Source organism: Sinocyclocheilus anshuiensis, unplaced genomic scaffold (assembly GCF_001515605.1).
Source record: "Sinocyclocheilus anshuiensis isolate Anshui unplaced genomic scaffold, SAMN03320099.WGS_v1.1 scaffold436, whole genome shotgun sequence".
NCBI classification, from domain to species: domain Eukaryota; kingdom Metazoa; phylum Chordata; class Actinopteri; order Cypriniformes; family Cyprinidae; genus Sinocyclocheilus; species Sinocyclocheilus anshuiensis.
Window position 1 is genome coordinate 3,009,434 of NW_015560618.1, and position 26,731 is coordinate 3,036,164.

Genomic DNA, 26,731 nt, shown 5'->3' on the forward strand with positions numbered 1-26,731 from the left:
GTTATATTTTATTTTTATATATATATATATATATATATATATATATATATATATATATGCAAACATAATTGTATTAAAGTATATTTTTAAATTCTTTTATTTTCATTTCATAAAGCTAAAATAGTATTTGAATATATGTATTATTTATTATATTATTTAAAGAATATTTTTTGTCATTTATTTCATTATTAATATTTACAATGAATATATTACATTTAAAATTCCAAATAATATTGTGTTTTGAATTACCCATTACATTGTGTTGTATTTTACAATGAAAGAAAATGTTGTTAAACTTAACAGAAAATGTCCTGGCAGAAAATGACAGCATTTAAAATATATAAATGTGATGTTTTTTCTTACACTACATCATCAGCATTGAAAAAAATGTACAAAAATAAAAACTCAAAACACGTATTATGATCATGAATTAACAACAGTTTTACAAATGCATTGCGGTCCTAAAAATAGGCTTCATTTTCTTGTTGTTTTGGGTTTAAATAATGACCTTAATGTGTGTTTTAATGAGATTCATCCATCAAGATAATTTACTAACAAGATAATTGAGCATTAATCATTCTCTCCCCAATTTGGTTTCAATGAACTACATTTTCAGTCAACAGAAGAGGAGAGAAATAGGGAATGAGTTTTTGAGTCCCTCCCACTGATTATGTATAAAGACAATTAAATCTATTTAGGGACAGTTATGTTTTTGTTTTGTTTTGTTTTTTTATGACATTACTTTCATGATATTTAAGTACATTCTCTCTCAATACCATAATGCACTTCTATAATTCTCATTACTCTAATGCTAAAAAATAGTTTAATATTTACTATTTATTATATTGTTATATTTTATTTTTATTTACAATGAATATATTACATTTAAAATTCCAAATAATATTGTGTTTTGAATTACCCATTACATTGTGTTGTATTTTACAATGAAAGAAAATGTTGTTAAACTTAACAGAAAATGTCCTGGCAGAAAATGACAGCATTTAAAATATATAAATGTGATGTTTTTTCTTACACTACATCATCAGCATTGAAAAAAATGTACAAAAATAAAAACTCAAAACACGTATTATGATCATGAATTAACAACAGTTTTACAAATGCATTGCGGTCCTAAAAATAGGCTTCATTTTCTTGTTGTTTTGGGTTTAAATAATGACCTTAATGTGTGTTTTAATGAGATTCATCCATCAAGATAATTTACTAACAAGATAATTGAGCATTAATCATTCTCTCCCCAATTTGGTTTCAATGAACTACATTTTCAGTCAACAGAAGAGGAGAGAAATAGGGAATGAGTTTTTGAGTCCCTCCCACTAAGCGCCCCTGGGTCTGAGGCTCATTGACACATCAGCACAGAGAGAGAGAGAGACTGGCAGACAGACTGCACAGTAGGTGAGTTTGGAGACCGAGCCGGTGACACAATGGAAAAGACTATGAAGCGAAGAGTGAGCTATTAATCCAGCTACTATCAGTGCAGAATGACTACATCAGCAGCACTCAGCCCACCATGAAAGGTCACTGCTCCTCTATCTGCACCGCTCCCGCCGGACCACCTTTTCTGGCCATGCAGCAGAGGCTGGATCCTGAATGCATATCCGTGTGTCTCTTACCAGATGAATCCTACCAGAAGCTGGCCGTGGAGACCATGGAGGAGCTAGACTGGTGCCTGGACCAGCTGGAGACCATCCAGACGTACCGCTCCGTCAGTGACATGGCCTCCAACAAGGTGAGACGGCAGCTCGTCTACTCCCCCCCTTTTCTGGCCATGCAGCAGAGGCTGGATCCTGAATGCATATCCGTGTGTCTCTTACCAGATGAATCCTACCAGAAGCTGGCCGTGGAGACCATGGAGGAGCTAGACTGGTGCCTGGACCAGCTGGAGACCATCCAGACGTACCGCTCTGTCAGTGACATGGCCTCCAACAAGGTGAGACGGCAGCTCGTCTACTCCCACTTTACCTCAGCATTGCTGGAAACAGCGGGGCATCTTTATGCATGTTTTCAGAGAAATTCACATTTCAATACTCTTAGAAATGAAGGTTCTTTATTGGCACTGACGGTTCCATTTAGAACCTTTAACATCCATGGAATCTCTCCATTGCACAAAAGCTTCTTTATAGTGGAAAAAAAGTTCTTTAGATGTTCTTCACACTAAGAAAAATGGTTCTTTTAGAAACTGTTCATTGAAAGGTGTTTTTCTGCGGAATTGCTGCAAAACCTCTCTTTTGGAACTTTTATTTGTGACCCTGGAGCACAAAAGCAGTCTTAAGTCGCTGGGGTATATTTGTAGCAATAGCCAAAAATACATTGTATGGGTCAGAATTATTGATTTTTCTTTTATGCCAAAAATCATTAGGATGTTAAGTAAAGATCATGTTCCATGAAGATATTTTGTAAATTTCCTACCGTAAATATATCAAAACTTTTGATGAATGATTTTTGATTAGTAATATGCATTCTTCATTTGGACAACTTTACTTTAAAGGCGATTTTCTCAATATTTAAATTTGTTTGCACCCTCAGATTCCAGGTTTTCAAATAGTTGTATCTCAGCCATAAATGTACTGCAAAGTTTGTTTGTCTGAGATTTTTCAGTTTATGTTAGAAGAGTAGTTTTTATTGCGTTCCACATTCACGTGTTATTTCAAAGCCTAGCAAGTCAAAGTTTTGTTGGAATAACAATGAGATGCAATAAGGAAGATTTTCCACTCTATTGTGGCATTTTACAAACACTGCTTATGGCAATAGTCCATACAAAAATGATCATTCTGTCATCATTCACTCACCCTCGTGTCATTGCAAACCTCTGTGCAAACAAAAGAAGATATTTTGAGGAACATTTGCAGTCAAACTGTTTTGGTCCCCATTGACTTCCATTGTGTTTTTTATTCATACAATGCAAGTCTATGGAAACCAGAACTGTTTAGTTAACAACATTCTACAATATATCATCTTTTGTGTCCAGCAGAAGAAAGAAGTTCATACAGGTTTGTAATGAAATGAGTGAGTAAATTATGTCAGAATTTTTCTTAAACTTTTTTTTTAGAAATTTTTCTTTGATGGTTTATTAGTTTTTAGTGCTGATGCATGAATACAGTATGTGGTTGGTCATGTAGAACAGAGTCTATGAGGTTTATACTGCGAACGTCATGAATGATGAGATGTTGATGTGAGATCTACAGATATTGCCACATTTATATGTCAACAGTAAAGCATGCAATGACAACTTGACTGATTATTACCCAAAGAATTACAGAAGAAACATTAATATAATATCTTAGTTCCAGTTTGTTGTCTTGGTGAAAGGCAGTTGGCCCAAGCAATTCTTTTATCTTTTTTAGCATATTTTATCTCTCACAAGAATTAAACTCTGTATGTGTGGGTGGTTATGGATTCAGTGGATTTACTGGAATCAGTGTTGAAAGGAAACTGTTGAAACACTCATTACTTAGAGTGAAAAACTAAATGATTAAACCCTTTTTTCACGCAGGCATTATTTGAGTACACTGCCACTGGCCTCTTTGTCAGCTGTGACCTCATTGCTTTGTTTACCCTGATACCTAATCAGATGTAGATAGTAACAGAGGACACACATTACCTCACTGACATCCAAGCATTACACTGCATTTTATCATATAATGCAGTTATTAATTATATTTCACATTGTAGAATTATAGCTGTAGCATAATGATATTTACAAATATATATATAAGTGATATTATTTAATATGTAAAATGCTTTTTTGAAGGTGTAAATAAAACAAAGAATATTATAGTATGCTTTACAGGAAAAAAAATATGTCCGTCTTGCTACTTTTTTTTCTACTACCACAATTTCACATTTAATTCAATATTACTTGCCATTTCTTTGTAATTATTTATGAAATGTACTATTCTAAACTGTACACCAATTTTATTTCAGTGTATATATGATATATACAGTTATTTTAAAATATGAGATAAAGGATAAAAGTAACAAAGAATAATTTTATTTTGGGGTCTGTTACTTTTTTCTCATTTTTAAAAATCACTTTGCCTTGGCGGATTTAGATACAATATAAAACTGATGCCTGATATATATTTCATAATACACAGAATAAAATAATTTACAGAATCAAATTATATTTCATTCTATTTAACTTTCTGTAATATTTGCTATACATATATACATATACAGTATATATATATATATATATATATATATACATATATATATATATATACACACACACACACATATATATATATATATATAGGGTTCATTATGTTTAAAGTTATTATAAATAGGCAAATATCATTTATTGACTAAATTATTTCTATGTATTGCTGTTAATATATACTAATTCTGTATATACTAACTAATGCTGTAAAATATACATGAGAGTCAGTTGGTACTACATTACTATAATATTGAAGGTTAAACCTAGCTGATTTTTTAGGCTATACAACTGCTTAAATTACACTTAATGAAGTTTTTATAATAAAAGTTACAATTACATAATAATATTTCTACTTAATTTTGTTTTTTACATTTAAATGTTGGCTGTCATAAAAAACATATAAATTAAACATTGAAGAAAAGTAAAAATTATAATACATTTATATGGTGCATATATTTAGCAAAATGCCCCTCTCTACAGTTTAATTTTCTAGCTGACTAATGAGTTTATGGTCACCGAATATGTTTTTTTCTGAGGTGACGTTACGTGACATTTTTACAAGCCGTTATATCAAAGTCCCTTTAAGGCAAGTCATGTCACTCGGCGGCCATCTTTGAAACGCCTCTCGGGCATGGAAGTGCAGCTCCTATCACTTTGAATGCGGAAACATCAAATTCTCAAAAACTGTTCACCAAGCTTAAGATTAAATTTCATATTTCATCAAATTTCATATTTTCAGCGCAGCTGAAACACTAACTGAGTGATTACATGAGACAGGATATGGATTGTAAAGTTGTACTCTTTCTTTTAATATACCTTCGGATGTTTAGGCATGTTTATTTTGTGCTGAAGCTGGTATTAATGTGGAGGAGATGATCAGTTCAAGTGCGCTACACGCTGCGGCGTCTGTTGAACTGAGGCGCTACAGCGATCTGTCACTCACCACAGCGCCAAAACGGCATTTATTACTGCAATACAATGGACAGAATTTTAAATCTGAGACTTTGTTTCATATTTGAAGTACCAAAACACAATGCTTATTGAGATATAGTGGATGGGAAGTGCCCTTCAGCGTTCTGTCCATTAACTGAAAACAGGCTAGAATAATCGATTCTTGAGAGATTTAAGAATCTATATAGTTTCGTAAAAATGAGAATCGATTAAAACTGTCAGTTTAACGCGTTAACTTAATTAATTAGTTATGAAAAAATAACGCGATTAAAATATTTTAACGCAATTATAGCACATATTTATATCGTATGATAAGTGATATCACACAAGCAGTGAGAGCAATATCACACGAGAACTGTTGTGCATCTCCGCGCAACACTTTCTGAATGAATCCTCGTATTGAACGAATCGTGTGAACCAATGTTTCAATAGCCTATTCATAAAGTGAACCGATTACTTCTTTCCTAAATGAATCAGCCGTTTGAACGAATCGACTCATAAAGACATTTAGCACCACCTGCTGGTCGTTTTAGTTTCTTTTTTAGAGTATCATTTCATTTATTAAAAAATAAATAAATAACATTAAAGGGATAGTTCACCAAAAATAAATAAATAATAATTTTGTCATCATTTATTCACCCTTATGTTTTTTCAAACCTGATTGACTTACTTTTGCACAACATAAAAGAAGGTATTTTGAGGACTGTTGGTAACAAAGCTGTTTTGGTTACCAGTAACTTTCAATGCATGAACAAAAAATGCTGAGATGTTTCTCAAATTATCTTCTTGTTCCATACTTACTGTTAGGCCGTTGTAGCTTAAACATTTAACACAATAATAGCTTTAAATGATCTTCTGTGGGTATTTTCACAGCCAAATTTAGTTTGCGATTAATTAGTTTAATTAAAAGTTTAATCGACTGACAACCCTAATATATATATATATATCATTTACAGAATAAAAAAAAAATTCTAGGTGTATAGGTGATTATTTAAAAATAATTTATTATTGTTGGTTTATTATTTATAGTTAAATCTTTCTTTGAACCGGAAAGGTGACACATAATGAAATTCAGCTACGTTGTGCAAGTCTTCGATTCACGTCATTATCTATGAAAGACAAAAGCCTGAGTCTTCTTGTCATGCCTTTGAAGTTGTGTGAGTAGTAATTGAGCGAGTTCCACCCGTGTGTGCAGTCAGAACATGAGTAGCGCGGTACCTGCGGCTGCAGACAGAGAGAGGGAGGCGCTGGGAGTCGTGAAGGAGGAGAGGTGAATCACTCAGCACTTAGTCGAAAGCATTTCCTGACACCCGTCAAAGTGAGCTCACAGGCACTGCCTTGCCACATGCTCACCAACAGTGCACAAACACCATCGCTGCAACAATGGGATTATGCTACTCAGAGAAAAGGAGAAAGTTTGGTGTGCTAAAAAGCTGGAGAGAGGTGAGTTAGTGCAAGGGGTTTTTTGAACAAATTCTGGCTTTGCTTTGAGGTTTAATGCTGAAGGAACTGATTCGTCTGTTATTGGAGATTGGTTGTCCTCTTTTGTTTAAGGGATTGGCTTATGCTTTATGTTGATATAAGAAATGAGAACATGAGCTCAGAATTGTCTTTTATATTTGGAAGTTTGAATATGTTTAGATGTGTGCAAAAATTAAAATACATTAGGGAGAAAAATGGGAATAGCACAGCAGTTTGACTTTCTCAATTTTTATTATAACTTTTATTAGAATTTATTTTACAACTGCACTTTTAATTTTAAGGTTAAATTTAAATAATTCATTGATACTACTCATTTATTTTTTTTTAAATATATACATTTATTTTAAAAAAATGTAAAAACTATTTATTATTTTAAAATAATATCCTGTACTATAAAATATATAATAATTTATTTTGAGGTTAAATTGAAATAATTAATTGATACTATTAATTTTTGTAAAAAATAATTAATTTATTTAAGAAATATTTAAAAACAGTCATATCTTGTTCTATAAAAATTTATTATATTTTATAAGAAGCAATTTAAAATAAATTGGAAAATTTGTCATTATTAAATACGTTTGTTTTATAAGCATTTTTAGATTTGAACTATTAAAACATTTAGACTTCAGTTCAACAGTGTCTAATATCAGCTGAAGTGCACTTACATTGCATTTATGCATTCAACAGAAGCTTTTATCCAATGCAACTTGCAAGACATATATTTTAGAAATTTTGCATTCCCTGGGGGAAAAAATATTTGCTTGATTGAGTAAAAACAGGCTGCTGCAAAACCTTGTTCATAACTTCCCAGTAGAAAAACATATGGCGGAAATACAGATAGGAACAGATATGTCACTTGGTATTAAATGTGGAGGATGTGCAGGACTGAATAATAGGCTAATTGTATTATTTGTGTGTGTGTGTGTGTTGACTGCATGTTACTTTAGTCTGGCTGTTTTTTTGCTCGGATATGGTATAGATAGAACTATAACTAAAGGTGCTTCTCGCATGTATGGATATAAAAAAAATTAAAACATGCATATAAATGTAGCTAAATTGAAATTGTTAGTCCAGCAAGTAAAAAAGGGTTTTGTGTGTTTACATATGTCCGTCTTTGGTGCAGCAGTGGATGTGGAGTGTAAAAACAGGAGAGAGAGAGAGAGAGAGAGAGAGAGACAAAGATAGAGAGAAGAAGGAGGAGGAGGAGGGTGAAAGGGAGACCAAAAATAACCGAGAGAGAAACAAGACTTAGTGTTGGAGACACACCGTATGACAGATGCAGCAGATCTCCTGGAATTCTGTCTGGATCTCTCCTGACGGTTGCTGTTTATCCGAGCCTGGCTGGGATGTGAAAGGGAACGCAGAGGGATGAGATGAGGAGAGACGGTGTGGAGCCGCTGGAGTCAGTGCTGGGCTTTAGTTTGAGTTCAGGGTTTAGGCGACCAACTGAAGACTCCAACATGCCTGAAGTCAACTATTTGCTCTCTGTGTCCTGGGGTTACATTAAGGTGTGTGTTTGTGAGAGAGTTATTCATTGTTTGCCATGTATTGGTCGTTTAATTTGGATGTTGCTCGAGGTTCTTGCAGTGCTTGGTTAAAACATAGTGTGAGGACTGGCAATCCGTGCAATGAGAAGTTTAGAAATATCGATAGTGTGTATGAATTTAACAAGACTTGTCTTTTGTGTGTGTTTTAGTTCAAGAGGATGTTGAATCGGGAGCTGACACATCTGTCTGAGATGAGTCGCTCTGGAAACCAGGTGTCTGAGTTCATCTCCAACACATTCTTAGGTGAGTCTGAACGCTTGTTTCATCGTCTTCATTAGATGATTCAAACACTTGTAAGAAAACATGACTGATAATTCCTTTGTAAATGAGTGTTTAAAAGCTTGGGAATTCAAGAAATAGATCACATACATTTTATTGCATATACGAATACAATATAATGTTTTAATATTTTAAATAGAAAATGTAATATATTCCATGTACTAAAACCCCAGTTATTTTTGAACTCATAAAAGCAGTATGCATAATTATTGTAAATGCCTTTTAGTTGGAGTCATCCTTTCAAATACGGGCTGTTCAAAAGTTTGGGGTCAGTAGGTTTTTTAAAGTAAATCAATTAATACTTTTATTCAGAAAGGATGCAATAGATTTTGGTTTAAAAGTCAAGTAAAGAGAGTTAAGATAAAATGTATAATGTTATTAAAGATTTCTGTTTAAATAAATGCTGTTCTTCTGAACATTTTCATCGTCACAGAATCCTGAAAAAAATTTACCGTTTTCACAAAAATATTAATCAGCACAACTGTTTTCAACACGTTTCTTGAGAATCAAATCGGCATATTAGAATGATTTCTGAAGGATCATGCGACACTGAAAACTGGAGTAATGATGCTGAAAATTCAGCTGCGCATCAAAGGAATAAATGACATTTTAAAATATATTCAAATAGAAAGCAGTTATTTTAAATTGTAATAATATTTCACAATTTTTGATTAAAGAAATGCATCCGTGGTGAGCATAAGAGACTTCTTTCAACAACAATATGCCATACTAAAAACCACGAAACTTATATATCAGACAAGATCTATTGATTGTTTCCTACTGTGTTTTTACTACAGTATACAGTGTTTCAGACTAGTGAGCTAAACTGAGAAATTTGGTGAAAGCCATACTTCAGATGGTGATAATGATAAAAGGTTGTGTGTGGATAGAGAGGTTGTCGAGCTCCTCCATGAAAACACTGATATCTAGAAAGAGGGGGTTCAATCATTGCTGAACGTCTGTGGTTCGCCTGCACCTCTGTTATTCAAACCAGTCTGATCTGTTCTGGCGTCTACGCAGCGAGAGAGAGAGAGTGTGTGAGAGAGAGAGAGGAGGGCTGAAACTATAGTCTGCGTCAGATGCCACAGGGTCACTGTACTCTCCTAACCCTGCTGTTCAGAGCCCTACAGCCTACACACTTACTCACAGAGTCAGCAGCGGGGAGATTTTCAGACAAACACTCTTAATATGCAGTGTTAGCGAGAGCTCAACTCTCCTGACTGAGAAACAAGAGATGTTTGAGAGAGTGTGGTTCTGAGGGACGTCACTGGAGAAAAAAATCAAGAGATCGCTCTTTCATCTCAGGAGACTTGGATTGTTTTCTCATGCATGTTTTAAGTATCAACTTTGTCTCTGATGGTTCTCTTAAAAAACCTCAGTAGATATAACGTTACATACAACTGAGATGGGGTGGCACCAGCATACACTTAAAAATGATACTTTGGAAAAACAAAAAACTCTTTGTTACAGTCAAATGTATTAGTTTTTCTTAAATTGTATTTAATTTTGATGTAATATTTGTCCAAATTGTTTGTTTTCCCAAAGACAAAAACATTCATACAAAGAATGTTTATTGTAAAGGCCATAATGAAGTTGTATATTTTCTTTAGACATGAGCCAAAATGTTACTTAATATAATACTTCATTTCACCATATTTATATTTAGTTTAGTTTATACCTTAAATTCTGATTTAGTATTTATCAAAAATATTTATTTTTCCAAAAACAAAAACATTCATACAAAGTAAAAATAAAAATAGGCTATATTTATCATAAAGACCATAATTATGTAAAATATTTTACTATAATAATGTCAATATAAATGTTTATGCTTTTATTTCACCATAACCAAAAGCTAAGTTACCTAGAATATGAACGTAGAATTTTAACTTAAGATAAAACTAAAAACATTTTGTTAGTCAATGTTTAATTGAGTTTATTTACTAGAACTAAAGGCAACTTCAGAAGACCTTGATGTTTGTTGTGAGGTCTTTATTAAACCATGCATCATATTTTCTGTTATGTACTACCAAAAAAATAAAATAAAAATTAATAAAATGCACAATTTCTGCAGTCAAAGCTAGCCATTATCAACAAAATTGTTTTTACATTTTTCTTTGGGGAGCGTTATTTGCTTTTAGACAAACTGAACAAAACAGGTTTAATCTTTTTCATTTCATTTCATTTTGTCATTTCATCTTGTTTCGTTGTATATTTAGTTTTCATATTTGCATTCCCATCAAACTGCTTAACTTGCATAACTAGTAAGACTTGTTAGCCAGCTTCTCCAGAGAGACTATATACTCTATATAGTCCCAGCATTAAACCAGCTCGGACCATCACTCTAGTCTAAGCTTTCTTTACATCAGGGAATATTTAGCTGTAGCATGAACTGTTGAACTTGGCAGAAAAGTTCTTGTAGGTGGCTTTTACTAATATCGAACTTCATTTTGCTGACTTGAATTTACTCAGAGAGTGTGTAAAGTCATGGTATCTGTTGTGAATTGAGTGTGTGAGTGCTGAAATTAACAATCACGGACTGAAACCTTTCCCCCTGTAGACAAACAGAATGAACTGGAGATCCCGTCGCCCACTCCAAAATCGCGGGACAGAAAGAGGAGGCAGCAGCAGCTGATGACTCAGATCAGCGGGGTGAGGAAGGTCACACAAGGCCCGGGTCTGTCCAGCAGCTGCAGTACGGCCCGCTTCGGTGTGAAAACAGATTTGGAGGACTTGCTCTCAAAGGTATAGTTATACATTACAGATCACCTGTTGCACGGAAATCGTGCACTTTTGTCGAGTTGGTACCGTAATTGGACGTATATCCTCTCTTGCCTTTTGTAGGACCTGGAGGACATCAACAAATGGGGTCTGAACATCTTTAAAGTTTCAGAGCACTCTCACCATCGGCCGCTGACCTGCATCATGTATGCCATCTTTCAGGTTAGTGAGCAAAACAAAACAAAAAAACATCTCACAAGTCCAGAGATGTGTTTTTAAAAATGAAATGTAACTAAAGCAGCTTTCTTCTGTAGGAGAGAGATTTAATGAAGACATTTAAGATCCCAGTGGATACCTTTGTGATGTACATGATGACCCTTGAAGATCACTACCACGCAGACGTGGCCTATCACAACAGTCTACACGCGGCTGACGTGGCTCAGTCCACACACATCCTGCTGTCCACACCTGCACTGGATGTAAGAAACTCATATATGTCCTAGAAATGTAGTTATAATGTAGTAAAGCTTTAAGGCTTTATTTATTTAGCACAGGGCTTTATAAAAAACATATAGTTTAGTTAAGTTTAGTTTATTAATATATAAAGCACATTTCAAAACAACAGAAGTTGCACCCAAAGTGCTGTACAGAGGTATTAAAACAAAATTAGAACAAAATTAAAACAGAAATAACACACTGGATCAAAAAACTTGGAGACAAATGTAAAAATACTGTATAAACACCCTCATATAATGAAAACAAAATTTTAAAATTAAATACAAATACAAATGTTTTAAAACTGCATATAACTAAATAAGAAAATAAATTTAAAAATTCTAATTGAAATGCTTAACATGAAATAAGAGATTAAAATAAATGAATAAAAAATAAAATGCATACAAATTAGGTAATAAAATTTAAATTAACGAAAAAAGTAAATGTGTAAAAACAATAGAATAAAATAGATGTAAATGAAAAATGTAAATACATAAAACAAAACAAGAGAATAAAATATAAATGAAAAATGTTTTAAAACAGCATATAATAAAATAAGGGAATACGTTTTTAAAAAGAATTTTCAAAATTAAAATGCTTAAAAGAAAAGAAAATAGAAATAAAAGAAGTAAAATGCTTAATACATGATAAGAGATTAAAATACAAATAAATGGGAATAATAATGAAAATGCATAAGAGAAAAAAATGAATGTATAAACAAAATAATTGAATAAAATAGTTGAAATACAAAACAAAATAAGAGAATAAAATGGAAACAAAATATTTTCTCCTCATTCCACATTTCCAGCCAGTCATAGCTGTTTCTGAACCCTTTGAACTGATTTGTCTCTAATTTTCCTGATGCATGACCCCTCTGATCTCTAAAGTGTTTTGTCTGCAGCTCTTTTTTGCTTTGTCTTCTTTTAACGCAAAAATGAATCTTGAAAAGACAAGCTGTCTTTTATCTGCAAAATATTTTGTTCAATTAAAGGTCAATGGCAAACAGAGTCAAAACTGAAACAGTTTCAACTTGCAGAGTTGTGTTACAATGCTTAAACTGTGTGCAGCATGCTTTACTCAGTTCAGTGCATTGCAGAAATTTGATCTGGGTCGTGTAACACTGTCTTTCTCTATTATTATCCACAGGCGGTCTTTACAGACCTGGAGATCCTGGCCGCTATCTTTGCAGCAGCCATCCATGATGTGGACCACCCAGGAGTCTCAAACCAGTTCCTAATTAATACCAGTGAGTGTGTTTTTATCTAGATATAGAAGACCATGCGTGCTTATGGATCCAAACTGCTGCAGTTATTGAAACGCAAACCATATGGAAGAACAAAGACGTTTCATGTCTCTCATAAACATCATGCCTGTCTTTACTGCAGACTCCGAGCTGGCGCTCATGTACAATGATGAGTCTGTTCTGGAGAACCATCATCTGGCTGTTGGTTTCAAGCTCTTGCAAGGGGAAAACTGTGATATCTTCCAAAACCTCTCCAAGAAGCAGCGACAGACTCTGAGAAAGATGGTCATTGATATGGTAGGCATTTGTGCTCGTTGATGTTTTCATCTTTAAGCTTTTAGTGTTCAAACAGCTCTCACAGAAGTTACTTTCAAACCAAGCAGCTTTTTGTTGGTCAAAATTCGAACACGAGGAAAATCTGTGTGGGCAACTTTTTCGCTCTCACACGAAATCATGCGTATTTGAAATTTCGTCGAGTAGGAGTGTTTGCTTCCAAACCTGAAGCATTTTCTCACTTAGTTTGTTTCATTTAGGCATAGATCAACGTAGCAATTGTGCTTGAATTCATGCCAAAATAACAGTCTGAGATTGCCTGAACTCTAGAGAAGACTGTTTGTGGTGAGAAATGCTACCTAGACTCATCGCAAATACATGGCTCTACCTACATTTCTGCAAACTCAAAAAACATTCCTATACTTACAAATCGCTGCAGTTTCCAGTTGAAATAAACACTAGAGGCGGTAAGACTCAGACAACTTGTATTCATTTTCACACAAATTATGATTTACAGGGCCAAAGTTTTAAGAAACCCTCATTTTTTGCACGATATTATGTTATGATAGCAAAAACCATTTTAAAAACCGATACTTTTGAACATTAGCATCACATATACGGCTTCATATGTATGGGTTGCACTTGAGAGTTGAAGCACTCCGGTACAAATCCTATGAAACTACGGTTTAACAAAGCAGCTCAAAGCAGAGTATATAAAAGTTAAAATACCACAATTATCAGTGAATGCGTTTTTATATCACTTTTGCTTTCGTTAACACTATCGGGTGGGTTTAGGGTTGGGTTTGGTGTAGGGCGTTTGTTATTTTCCAACAATTTGGCAACACTCCCCAGATATTTGAATTCTAAACCGCTGAAATACATATGTGAAGCAACGTAATAAAAACACCACAATACATGCCTGTAACAATGTAATAAAAACGTGGCCATGGTCACGTATTGAACTCGTGTTTTAGTGCCACTCAGGGTTATGAAACCCCACTGAGAAGCAGGATTAACAGCGCTTTTGTGATGTTAACCCCACATTGCGGTACCAAACTTGTATAAAACTTGTGTAGCACAGACAACTGGGTAAATATCACTGTAGGGGCCCTTTTGGTGTCCTGTACATAAATAACTAATTTGCCATGATAACTTAACATAAAAATTACATTACTTGGCTCTTTAGATACATTTTGTAGATTTTTTTTTGTTTTGTGTAAGAGGATGCGTGTTATTTTGCTATGTCCCATGCACTGCTCATTAAATTTGAATGATAGTAGAATATTGTTAAATCATAGAATTTAAAAATGTTGTTCTCCTATTAATATTTTGTTAAATAAGAGATTACTCAATTTGAGTGTATTGATCATTTGGTAATAAAAACTATATTTATATTTAATAAAAAAGAAGAGTTTGTCCATGTCCCATGAATGGCTGTCCACCCTGTCGTATTGGGGAATCGGCCCCTTTAAGAAAAGGCCATCCCCTTTAGTGACATCAGGACAACAGATTTTTTGACTCTTCAGTGGCGGGAATTTCAACGGCTGAGGTGAAATTTCTTGGTGACTTTTTCTTCGTATGAGTTTGCTTTGCAAAAACTTAACATGTCCACCCTGTCGGCATAAAATATGCCAGAAGTGATTCGCATACAGTATTTTCAAAATATGTAAGTTTAAATATACCAAATTCTCTTCAACAACCAGACTAAATATTTAGCTAGTAACAGTTTGTTGTAAGCTAATATGCTAATTGATGCTCAAAATGTCCACCCTGTCGGCCACTTAGACTCGATAGGGTGGACATACACATAACAGGGTGTACATAGCATTCATTTTTTAATAACCCTGTTTAGGAAAGGGACATCATACCTTTCAGAAAATATCATTTGCATCTTAATTTTGCAATGAAAACATATTTAACAGTAATATATATGTCCATGACAGGGTGGACATATCTTATGTTTTATGCTTCAAATAATGGCCCATAACTATCTAAAAAAATGTGTGGGAGCTCAGCTAATATGTTAATGTACTTGAGTGTCTACTATTTATGATATGACATAAAGCGAATGGGAAATTAAAACCAAAATTTTTATTATTATTATTATTATTAAAAGTATTATGAGGGTTGAAAGGCACTCTATGGTGATATTGACCCAACTAATCGCGTGCCTCATATTCACATTTTGAACAGTCACGGAAACACTGCGTGTTGTATAATCAGTCGTTTCAGCGTTTGAGGGGTGTCAAATGGTGACAGCAAACAAGTGAATTGGAGTGGCACTTTGACCAATGAGAGGGCATTTATATTCACATGTGACATGTGACACATTGTGATATGTTGCCTTAAGAAAGTGAAGAAAATGCAACATTGTAACAATTTAAGCAAACGATCTACAGGTCTGGAAAGACCCTAAGTCTCCATTTCTTTCCATAGGTACTAGCAACAGACATGTCCAAGCACATGAGCTTACTGGCTGACTTGAAGACAATGGTCGAGACTAAGAAGGTGACCAGTTCAGGAGTGTTGCTACTGGACAACTATACGGACAGGATACAGGTGAGTCCTGGCCTGTGTGTCCTCAACAACATTTGTTTCTTCACTACTAGTTCCACAAGTCAATATCCTTCAACGTCCTGTCTCACAATGTCCACAGGTCTTACGAAATATGGTTCACTGTGCCGATCTCAGCAATCCCACCAAGCCATTAGATCTGTACCAGCAATGGACGGACCGCATTATGGAAGAGTTCTTCCACCAGGGTGACCGAGAGAGAGAGCGAGGCATGGAGATCAGCCCGATGTGTGACAAACACACCGCTTCAGTGGAGAAATCTCAGGTGGGCGTCCAAAGAATCCTTCACATTCAAGTCATTCCATGTGGAAAAAGAAGTATACTTTAGCATACTTTAGTGTACTTATTATGGAAATAATATACTTTAAAAGAGTATACTTGAGTGTGAAATCAATGTAATGTTTTTGAACACTTAATTGCACGGTATTTGTAAATTAAAATGGATTATAATTTAAATTTACACTAAATGCAATTAATTAAACTTAGTGTTTTTGGACCCACTTAAGTAGAACTAAAGTGCATCTTTATGTGCAGTTTCATAATTATATTGTCTTTGAAAAATGGTTAAAGCATACTGTTGAATGTACTGAAAAGCATTTATGGTCAACTAAAATACACTGTAATGTCATTTCTGTTCAAACTTGTATGTCATGTATTTAAAAATATTTGTAATTACACATTTGTAATGATGAGGTTGCAATTTAGTACATTTATATTCAAAAACTTAACATGTGCTTTCCTATGTTAGTCAGCACATCAAAATAAGTGTACTTCTCTAAAGCATGAAAAAATGACTTAAAATGGACTTTAAAGTAAAACTTTTAGTTTTACATTATTACAGAGTAAACTTGTCTTTAAAATTGTACTTAAGTGTGCTAAGAAACATAGTCATGAATGTGTTCTCTTTATGTGGCCCTTTATTTCCTTAATATTATATTATCTGCAGGTACAGATTTTGAAAAATATACTTTTTAAAAATGTAAAGTTGTTATAAAATATACTTAAAACTTGTAGTAAACTACAAGTGCCCATTTAAATACAATTAAGCACACTTCTTTTTTACAAGGTATCGGTCAAGTCGAGCAGTTTCTAGAAGGAATTTATCATTTGTTTTTTTTTGTTTTCCTTTTAGGTTGGTTTCATTGATTACATCGTGCATCCACTATGGGAGACCTGGGCGGACTTGGTGCATCCAGATGCGCAGGATATCTTGGACACTTTAGAGGAGAACAGGAACTGGTACCACAGCATGATACCGCAGAGTCCCTCCCCTCCCTTCTTTGAAACGGGAACTGATGGTGGAGACAAGTTTCAGTTCGAGTTGGAGGTTGAGGAAGGAGCCAAGCAGGATACAGAGAACCTCTTAGAGTCAGACTGTGTAGAGATAGTGACGCATTCGCCTCCATCCACCGAGACGTAGCACCTCAGTACAATGGCTGTCATGTTGGCCATATTTGATGAGAGAGTAAAGTGGAGGAACGTTATTCTCCTGCTTCCTGAGAATCCCTCAGAGGTCAGTCTTGGGACTCTGCTGTTGTTTCAGAGCCCAAATGGGGAGTGAGCGAACATCCTACACAATCTAGCTGGAATTTGCAGGAATCCATTCAAGCTGAACATTACCAGAAGTGGACGGACGGACGGCCGAACCGAAAGTGCCATAAGCTGGATTTTCTTAATCAGACGTTAGTCTGATCTGAATGTTGGAGGGGTTTCTGTGAAGGAGAAATGCTGACCCTCTTATAAGAGGGCTTTGTACAACAACGTCAAAGTGACTTTTTTGTAAAAAAGTGACTACTTTTTTGTACTTGTGTGTTCTTTGGTTCACATCCAAGTACTCTTTTGGAAACGTGAGAGATGTTGTCATGCTGAAAGCAAAAGCATGTAATTCCCAGTTGTGTATTGGGAATGCAGTCTTCCTAAATTTTGGACTTCAGAATAATCTAGTGCCAGCATACTTTATTCAAGTAATACAAAACCTTTGTAATTTGTAACGAACAGTTTCTCTTTTAAAAGGCGTTCTTATTAAGCGATTCTTCTGGTACAATTAATGTGATGTTTTATGTCTTATTAACTAAAAACAGGATCCAAAGACTCCAGATTTTTAGTGGTTACTCTTAAAGGAATGTTCTGGGGTGAATATAAATTAAACTATTTCGACTGTATTTGTGGCGCTTTTATGTTGATTGCCACAGAAAAAATTTCTGTTTTTTTTTTGTTTTTTTTCCATTGTAAGAGCCATTATAAGTACAGCAAGGAGCTACTTTTATAAGCGATTTTTGCTTTTAAAAAACTGATGGATGAGTCAAAATGTTTTTGTTTTTTTTCTGTGGTAGCTGACATTATCCCACAGATGCTGTCGATCAAGCACTATTAAACCCAGATTATTTCTTTTAACCACTTTAATATGGGAAACAAACATCCCAACACTCAATAGCGATATTAAACTGATTTATAACACTGTTTTTTATATACTATATATTTTAAAATGACCTCTTTGTGTCTGTAAATGTCATTAAGATTAATTTGTCAAAGCAACAAAGGAGATTCAACATTTAAAAAAAATGTACTTCAAAAAACTCTTAAATCCCTATTAATTTCTCTTTTCTTAGAATCTAAGCTTTTAATATTCACAGAACAAAGTCAACAATAAACCTCAATTACAAAATCGCTGATGTCAAACAATGCGGTTCCTCCTGATGTACGTTCTTACTGGTCAGGAACGGGATGTGGTGAACGTGCGTCATTCTGATTGAGGTTAGCCTATCTTTCTTTCCTAACAATATGTACACTGTTTGCTTTTGCTTACCTTTTGTGTTAATTAATTTTTTTAATCAGTGGAGGACTATTATTCACAGAAGCTTTGCCACAGACATGTGTAACTCACCCAAATCGAATTTACGGTTAGGATATGAAGCTGTAACTGCAGACTTTGTCTTTTTTACACATGTTGGTCATTGTGAAACCGATGATGAATATGCACACTGTAGAACAACTGTGATTTCACTGGTGGAATCACTGTAATCTCTATTATTATTATATTTATTACTATTATATTATCATTTTTAGTATTAAACCTCTGTTAAAGTTGTGTTGCACATTTCTTATTTGTCCAAAAAAAAAAGAAATTAAACGAGAAATAAATGAAAACGTTTTGGTCTGTAATTGTTGCTGTATTTCTTTTTAAGGTCAGACAACCTAGGATTTTGTTTGTCACAGTAACAGTCGTGCACATACTATAAACCATAATGCATCTACAAGAAAAAATATGAGTAACAAAATATGAGTAACTGTATTTCGTTATAATTACATTTTAAATAGGTGGTAATCAAATTACAGTTACATCCGAAAAGTATTTTAGATTACCAAAGTGATTACTTTGAATTTTAATGTCATTTCTTAATTTAATATTTAAGTAAACAGTTTGGGGATTTTAACCAATAAGGCAACTGATTCTCCTTTGAAAAAAAAAAACCTGTTCATTTAGCAACTCGTTGAGAGTGCATACGCTCATCATCACGACACAAAAATGGACGACACAACAGAAAGCCATTCGTGTAATGCATTTCTCTCCTGGAAATACACCGACGATTTTACTTGTAAATCTGAAAAAGGACGTAACATCTCAGCGCAATGCAATGCCTACCTGCAACAAAACTTCTATCATCTGAAAAAGCATCTTGAGAGTTGTTTTTGATCTTTGAAAAATTTCTCATATTTTGAGTGTTGAATGGTTATCATTACGTTTAATATTTCTAAGAATTTAATTAAAAATTACAACGAATTCTCCTAGAATTCACACTTTGCATTCAGTTTTCCGATCCATACAAATCATGCATGAAATAAAAGTTTATAAAGTCAAACGATAGTTCTGTGTGATTTACAGATGAACTTGAAGTCTTTGAAGCCATTCAGCCGATCTCCGGGTCTGGCGGTAGCACTTTTAGCTGTAGCTTAGCATAGATCATTGAATCTGATTAGACCGTTAGCATCTCGCTCAAAAATGACCAAAGAGTTTCGATATTTTTCCTATTTAAAACTTGACCCTTCTGTAGTTACATCGTGTACTAAGACCGACGGAAAATGAAAAGGCTAGGATATGGCTAGGAACTATACTCTCATTTCAGCATAATAATCAAGGAACTTTACTGCCGTACCATGGGTGCAAGCAGCCAGGTGCAATGATATTACGCAGCGCCTGAAAATAGGCTAACTTCCGTCAACATAACCAACGTGACCACCTGCTTGCACAGGGAGCGTGCTGGGCACCCATGGTACGGCAGCAAAGTTCCTTGATTATTACGCCAGAATGAGAGTATAGTTTCTAGCCATATCGGCCTAGAAAATCGCAAATTTTCAGCTGCAGCTAAAAGTGCTACCGCCAGACGGCTGAATGGATTCGAAAACGGTAAAACTCGACTGTTTAACTCTGAGGGAGTTGGAAAGTTAGCCTATTTTCAAAAATAGTGGAGTGTTCCTTTAAGACTAGTCTAAGCAGTTTATGCAACCGGCCCCAAGATCTTCAGATATGGCTAGCCATGGCTATATCTCAAGACACAATTTAAGCACAAACATACTTATGGTTTGGGGTTTGTTCCAATTCAATCAAATATTTTATATCTCTAGGGTGGTGTCCATGATATCCTGAGATGTTTTATAACAACTTTAAATTCAGTCAAACACAATGTTCGCTACACAGAGGTCATCTGGCTTAAGCTGTTCATAGACATTACTGGTAAACTTTAGCATAAATGTTACTCGATGAAACCAGACTTGCTGTGCAGGATACGCTTCAGTTGTTTCTGGGTGGTGGCAGGTGTCACGTCTGCATGATCTGTACTCTGATACGTGGTGAATGAATGCATTGGTTCATTCTGTCTTTGATGTTTTGTTATGTCTGTGTGATCAGGGGACATAGCTAACAATTAATACGTAACTGTAACGTTGTTTTAAACATTCCAGCCCTTTTCATGTATTCATGCAATAGTATGAAGGCACATGCAATAGTATGAAAAGGGGTATGACTTTATGCAACACTATGAAATAATTTATTACATACAGCATTTATGCAATACTGTATGTAATAAATGCCATAGTGTTCTTATACTGTCTCATACTGTGCACTTTTGACACATTTGTTCTAAGGAGTTTTTAAGTCACCGCTAGTTTTGAATTAACAAACATTAAAAAAAACCTAAACTTATATATTAACTTAGCAGACAGAGCCTAATAGCACAACCATGCATCTCGCAGCCAGGTGGAAAACATTTATCTGAATAAACTACTGACGCAAATTTGCCTGATTGCATAATTATATGCAGGGCTGGGAAGGTTACTTTTAAAATGTATTTCACTACAGATTACAAAATACATGCTTTAAAAAGTGGTCAAACTAGTTGGTCAAACTAGTTCTTGCAGTCTCAACATGGTGGCTATGTTTATGCCTCAGAATATCAAACAAACTTAGTAACCACATAGCAGCACCTCAGCAACCATAAACAACACATTAGTGTGGTGTATGCAGTTTGCATCTGTTTTTTTTTTATTATGACAACTTCAAATGAAATTATTTTCAGTGCCAAATTACACTGAGCTAGAGGAACTTAATAATTTGTAGCATAAACACAAGTTACTAAAAAAAAAATTGTCCTAATAATTTCAACATAATTTAGTGGTGGCCCTGACACCAATTAATCTTACCACAGAAACCTCATCATAACAGAAAGTCTTTTAAAGCTCAAGCATAACAACAATAAAAGTTCACCCAAGAATGAAATTTTCTCACCCTTTACCTATTTGGATTTCTTTCTTCTGCTGAACACAAAAGACGCTATTTTGAAGAGTGTTGGTAACCAAACAGTTGACGTAGCCAGAAAGAAATTCAAACAGGTTTGGAACAATTTGAGGGTAAGTAAATGATGACAGAATTTGCATTTTTTTAGTAAACTAAATACATAACACTAGCCCTATTCAAAGCATCTGCTGTCCAGTTTTCAGAGTTATCAAGAAAATTTAGTACAGAAGACAAAAAGTTAAAAAGACAGAAGGTACTACTTCAAGACAGTTACTACAACTAAATCAAAAATTCAGTTAAATCAGAAATTTTTGTTTACATTACACACAATATTAAGTTGCAGTGTAATGATCAACATTATTATGTCAACAGAACTCACCAAAATAATGTTTGCAACATTTAATTAAATCAATAAATCAGAATATTTCACTTGCAACTATGCATTTATTTAAGTTAATGGGTCCCCTGAATTTATTTTTTAGAGTGTGGTGGGAAAGTTTTGCATAGGTAAGCACCACTCTAAAAACCAAGTTTGGTAAATATAACATTTCTCTGAAATCTATTTTCTGACGTGGTGTTGTTAATATAAGTACTTGCTTGAAAGAACAAAAAAGAGACAAGAGGAGGGGGTCTCAGTTATCAGAGTACACACTTGGGACGAGCTATTTAGGGTACAGTCACTTATTACTTAAAATCCCATGGCACTTAGGTCAACTTTTTCCATCGCCACCATGTCAGGATCCATGAAAGCATGGGAATTTTTTTGGGAGCGCCGCAAAAAGTTTGCAGTGTTTGACGTCAAAGCGCTTTTTGTTCCAGAGTGCAGCACATGGAAACTCAATACATGTGGGCTACTGGAGGCTTTTCTTAGGGCCCTCGGCTCCAGAGGAGGAAGTGATCAAGGCGAAAACAAGTCTGATCACTTTACCTTCACAGAAAAGGCAGAATTTCCTGATAGCATGATCGTTTATCACGCACTCAAGATGAGGGCCAAGTTGCATATCTGATGATGCTTTCAGAGAATTCATTCAAGGAGAATAAAACAAGGAGTTTGTTGACAGAGAGGAAGGCAGTTTGAATAAGTTCAGGCATATGCCACCAGATTGTATATCTATGCCTGTTTTTCCAGTAAATAAAAGTTTTTCAAGTAACATGAACTGATGCATAACAATACAGGTACATCTCAAAAAATTTGAATATCATGTCACTCATTTCAGAAAGTGAAACCCATATATTATATAGATTCATTACACATATGTGAAATAAAGCTTGTCAGCAGAAGGAAGCATGAAGTGCTCTAAAAATGTCCTGGTAGATGGCTGCGTTGACCGTGGACTTCAGAAAACACAGTGGACCAACACCAGCAGATGACATGGCAGCCTGGCTCTTGATGCGCTGACGCCAGCCTCTGTCCACTCCTTGTGAAGCTCCCCCAAATTCTTGCTGGTGCACCTTTTCCTGCCACCCTTTTTCCTTCCACTCAACTTTCTATGAATATGCTTGGATACAGCACTCTGTGAACAACCAGCTTCTTTAGCAATTAACTTTTGTGGCTTACCCTCCTTGTGGGACATCTGTCAAGTCAGCAGTCTTCCCCATGATTGTGTAGCCTACTGACCCAGAGTAAGAGACCATTTAAAGGCTCAGGAAACCTTTGCAGGTGTTTTGAGGTAATTAGCTGATTAGGGTGTGACTCCATGACTTTCCAATATTGAACTTTTTCACAATATTCTAATTTTCTGAGACACTGAATTTTGGGGTTTCATTATCTGTAAGCCATAATCATGAAAATTTCAAGAAATAAAGGCTTGAAATATTTCATTCTATGTGTAATGAATCTATATAATATATGGGTTTCACTTTCTGAAATGAGTGACAAAAAATATTGACCTTTTTCATGATATTCTAATTTTTTTAGATGTACCTGTAGTCATTTTATTCATATTGTATGTTTTAAGGTTAATTTTCTGTAAGATGCACAATTCCAATGCCATTTATTTGTGATTTTTAAAAAGGCTGGGTGTACAATGCATGGTTCACTGTAAATTACACATATTCTTATATTTTCTCTGCAATCTGAAATGTGTTTATTCCTGTTAACTAATCTACTCCGGTGTTGTTGGTCACATTTCTGTGAAATGACCTACCTGTTTTCAATCAGTCATCTCAGATGAGAGATTCCAGTAGTTGTTGACAAGATTTCAAGATTTCATTGGCCCTATTTTGCAGTCTTTTTTTATCATCTGAAAATCAGCTTTGGCTGCTGACCCCTTGTGGCTATATATGGTACCTCAGTTGCAAAAGAGCTTCAGTAATGCATGACAGTGTGCAGCATCATGTGCACCAAAATTATGAGTCTGAACAATCATTTAAGGGCTAAAAACTTTTCATTCAATAAAATACAAAGATTTATAATTTAGACCTTTAAATTTGATACTTTTTTAAAAGTAAACGTATTACCTCACACGTTTTAGGGTGTTTTAGCTCAAGTGTATATGCTCAAGTGATCAGGGCAAGCATCAAATGTTTGTGGAGAAAAGGGGAAAAAATCACAGATTCGTAGACATTAACGGAATAGTTCACCCAGAAAATGTACTCACCCTCAGGCCATCCAAGATGTAGGCCAGATTTGTTTTTTTCTTCATCTGATCATATTTGGAGAAATATAGCATTACATCAATTGCTCACCAGTGGATCCACTGCAGTGAATGGGTGCCGTCAGAATGAGAGTCCAAGCAGCTGATAAAAAAACATCACAATAATCCACACAATTCCAGTCCATCAATTAATTTCTTGTGAAGCGAAAAGCTGAGTGTTTGTAAGAATCAAAATCACTATTAAGACGTTTCCGGTGCTTCAGGTTAAAATGGTGGATTTTGATGTAAAAGGACAACAAGGGATGGACTTTTTCACTGGAGGAAGTGTTATTATTATGGATTATGGACTGGTATTTTGGCCAGAAGTGATTAAGGTTAAAATGTTTTAATGATGGATTTGTTTCTTACAACCACACAACTTTCACTTCAAAAGATGTTAATTGATGGTCTGGACTATCAGCTGTTTTGGACTCTTATTCTGACGGCACCCATTCACTGCAGAGGATCCATTGGTGAGCGCAAGTAACACAATGCAACATTTCTCCAAATCTGTTCCAATGAAGAAACACACTCATCTACGTCTTGGATGACCTTAAGGCGAGAACATTTTCAGCAAAAACATTTCAAAGATTATGACGTCAAAGTACAGTATTTTTCCACAAGCACTGTGTATAAGGTGAAGGAGGAAATAATATTAATGCATCCAAACTGTCAAAATAAAAATATAAGTAGAAAATAAAATCGATTAAATTACAAAAATGCTCAACTGAAGTATTTTCACTAGTGGCCTCAGACTTTAGTCCACCAGCAGGCGGCGTCTTATCACATGACTATCGTTCACAGGATCAGACCAGAGTCCGTTTGCCCCTTATAACCCTCTTGTGAATGTACGTACGAACCCTACTACGGCTTTGCCCAGGTCATGAATATTAATGACGCAGGCCTACCTGATTTGCTGACGGAGTGGCGTAGAACGCTAGTGAAACCAACGAAGGCTTGGCTCATGGATATCAATTCGTTACCCGACTGGACGGTCCAGGAAGGTTACCAACCTACGTCGACATGACCTTATTAATATTCATGAGCGACGCCTCCGCCATAGTAGGATTCGTAATCACGCGACCCTCCCACACTCTCGTTCTCCGTTCATCAGCGGCTGTCCTCAGCATCCCCTCTGTGATGATGATGATGGCGTGCGTGGATGCTGCTGATGCGGCGGTGCCTGGAGCCTAACCCACCGGTTACCGGGAAACCCGAGAGACGAGGACGCGAGGGGCTGGGCAGTATGAGACCGGTTACCGGATCACGGCTGTATCTCATGTCAGTTTGTTTACTCGCGTGAAACCGAGGAATGAAGTGCTGCAACCATGATGCAAGGTAAAAATTCCACTCTGGGCCCTTAAATTCATCGCTTGTCTGTTGATGTTATTTATTAGCGCGCTAATATTCCCTGTACATGATATCCGAATGCAGCACATGATTGTTTTGGTGTCTGTCTCCTTGAAGGAGGTGAAGCATTATGTGTCTCACGTTGTAGGGCCAGTGGGCATGTGTGTTTGCACCGTGACACACACACACACACACACACACAACCATCACGATGGCACATGTCAAATAAGGGTTTTTTTGTGGGCCAGATTTACACGTGGTCCAGTGCACAAAATAAATCTGCCATCAGGATGCTTGTGTGCCTTTGCTCTGTGGTCCACAGTCCCACCCTCATGATCTTATAGGTCACTTCATGCCATGATTTATTTCCTCTAATTTAAAGGGATAGATCACCCAAAAATGTACATTTTGTCATCATTTATTCATCCTGGTGTAGTTCCAAACCTGTGTGATTTTTATTTATTTTTTTCCTGGAGAACTTGAGGACATTTTGAAGAATAGACTGGTCACCGTTCAAAAGTTTGGGGTCAGTAATGTAAAATAATAATAATAATAATTTTCAAATAAAAAAATGATATTTCAAGTAAATGCTGTTCTATTCATCACAGAATGCTGAAAAAATATGTATCACAGTTCCACAAAAATATTAATCCGTTTTCTACATTGATAATAATAATAAATGTTTCTTGAGCATCAAATCTGCATATAAGAATGATTTCTGAAAAATCATGTGACACTGAACACTGGAGTAATGATGCTGAAAATTCAGCTTTTCATCACAGGAATAAATTATATTTTATAATGTTTAAAAAAAAAAAAAAGTTCTTTAAAACTAATAATTTTTCATAATGTTGCTGTTTTTACTGTATTTACTGTGTTCAAATAAATGTAGACTTGATGAGCAAAAGTGACTTCTTTGCCCCCAAGAAGATCTTTTTAATGAATTAGATGATACCATTCTCGATACCAGTCTGAATCTTTTTTTTTTCTAGAAGCAAGTTTAAAGGGGTCATATGATGTTGCTAACAAGAACATTATTTGGTGTATTTGGTGTAATGAAATGTGTTTATGCGGTTTAAAGTTAAAAAAACACATTATTTTCCACATACTGTACATTATTGTTTCTCCTCAATGCCCCGCCTTTTTGAAACACGTCGATTTTTACAAAGCTCATCGGTCTGAAAAAGCGAGGTGTGCTGTGATTGG

The 26,731-nt window shown here is 35.1% G+C and overlaps 2 protein-coding genes across 2 annotated transcripts in view; both read left to right on the forward strand.

Annotated features, from left to right (window-relative positions):
- Positions 1-18,978, forward strand: part of pde4bb (phosphodiesterase 4B, cAMP-specific b) — a 71,598-nt gene extending 52,620 nt beyond the window's left edge. The window contains exons 8-17 of the mRNA XM_016478093.1: positions 1,635-1,747; positions 8,313-8,406; positions 11,003-11,187; positions 11,287-11,385; positions 11,478-11,642; positions 12,805-12,904; positions 13,044-13,198; positions 15,611-15,733; positions 15,831-16,013; positions 16,881-18,978. Coding sequence (XP_016333579.1) covers positions 1,635-1,747; positions 8,313-8,406; positions 11,003-11,187; positions 11,287-11,385; positions 11,478-11,642; positions 12,805-12,904; positions 13,044-13,198; positions 15,611-15,733; positions 15,831-16,013; positions 16,881-17,168 — 1,505 coding nt within the window. The 3' untranslated portion in view covers positions 17,169-18,978. The remainder of the gene's footprint in view (positions 1-1,634; positions 1,748-8,312; positions 8,407-11,002; positions 11,188-11,286; positions 11,386-11,477; positions 11,643-12,804; positions 12,905-13,043; positions 13,199-15,610; positions 15,734-15,830; positions 16,014-16,880) is intronic.
- A 6,203-nt stretch (positions 18,979-25,181) lies between these two features.
- Positions 25,182-26,731, forward strand: part of LOC107681818 (SH3-containing GRB2-like protein 3-interacting protein 1) — a 23,768-nt gene continuing 22,218 nt past the window's right edge. Inside the window, 1 exon segment of the mRNA XM_016478165.1 lies at positions 25,182-25,513. Coding sequence (XP_016333651.1) covers positions 25,504-25,513 — 10 coding nt within the window. The 5' untranslated portion in view covers positions 25,182-25,503.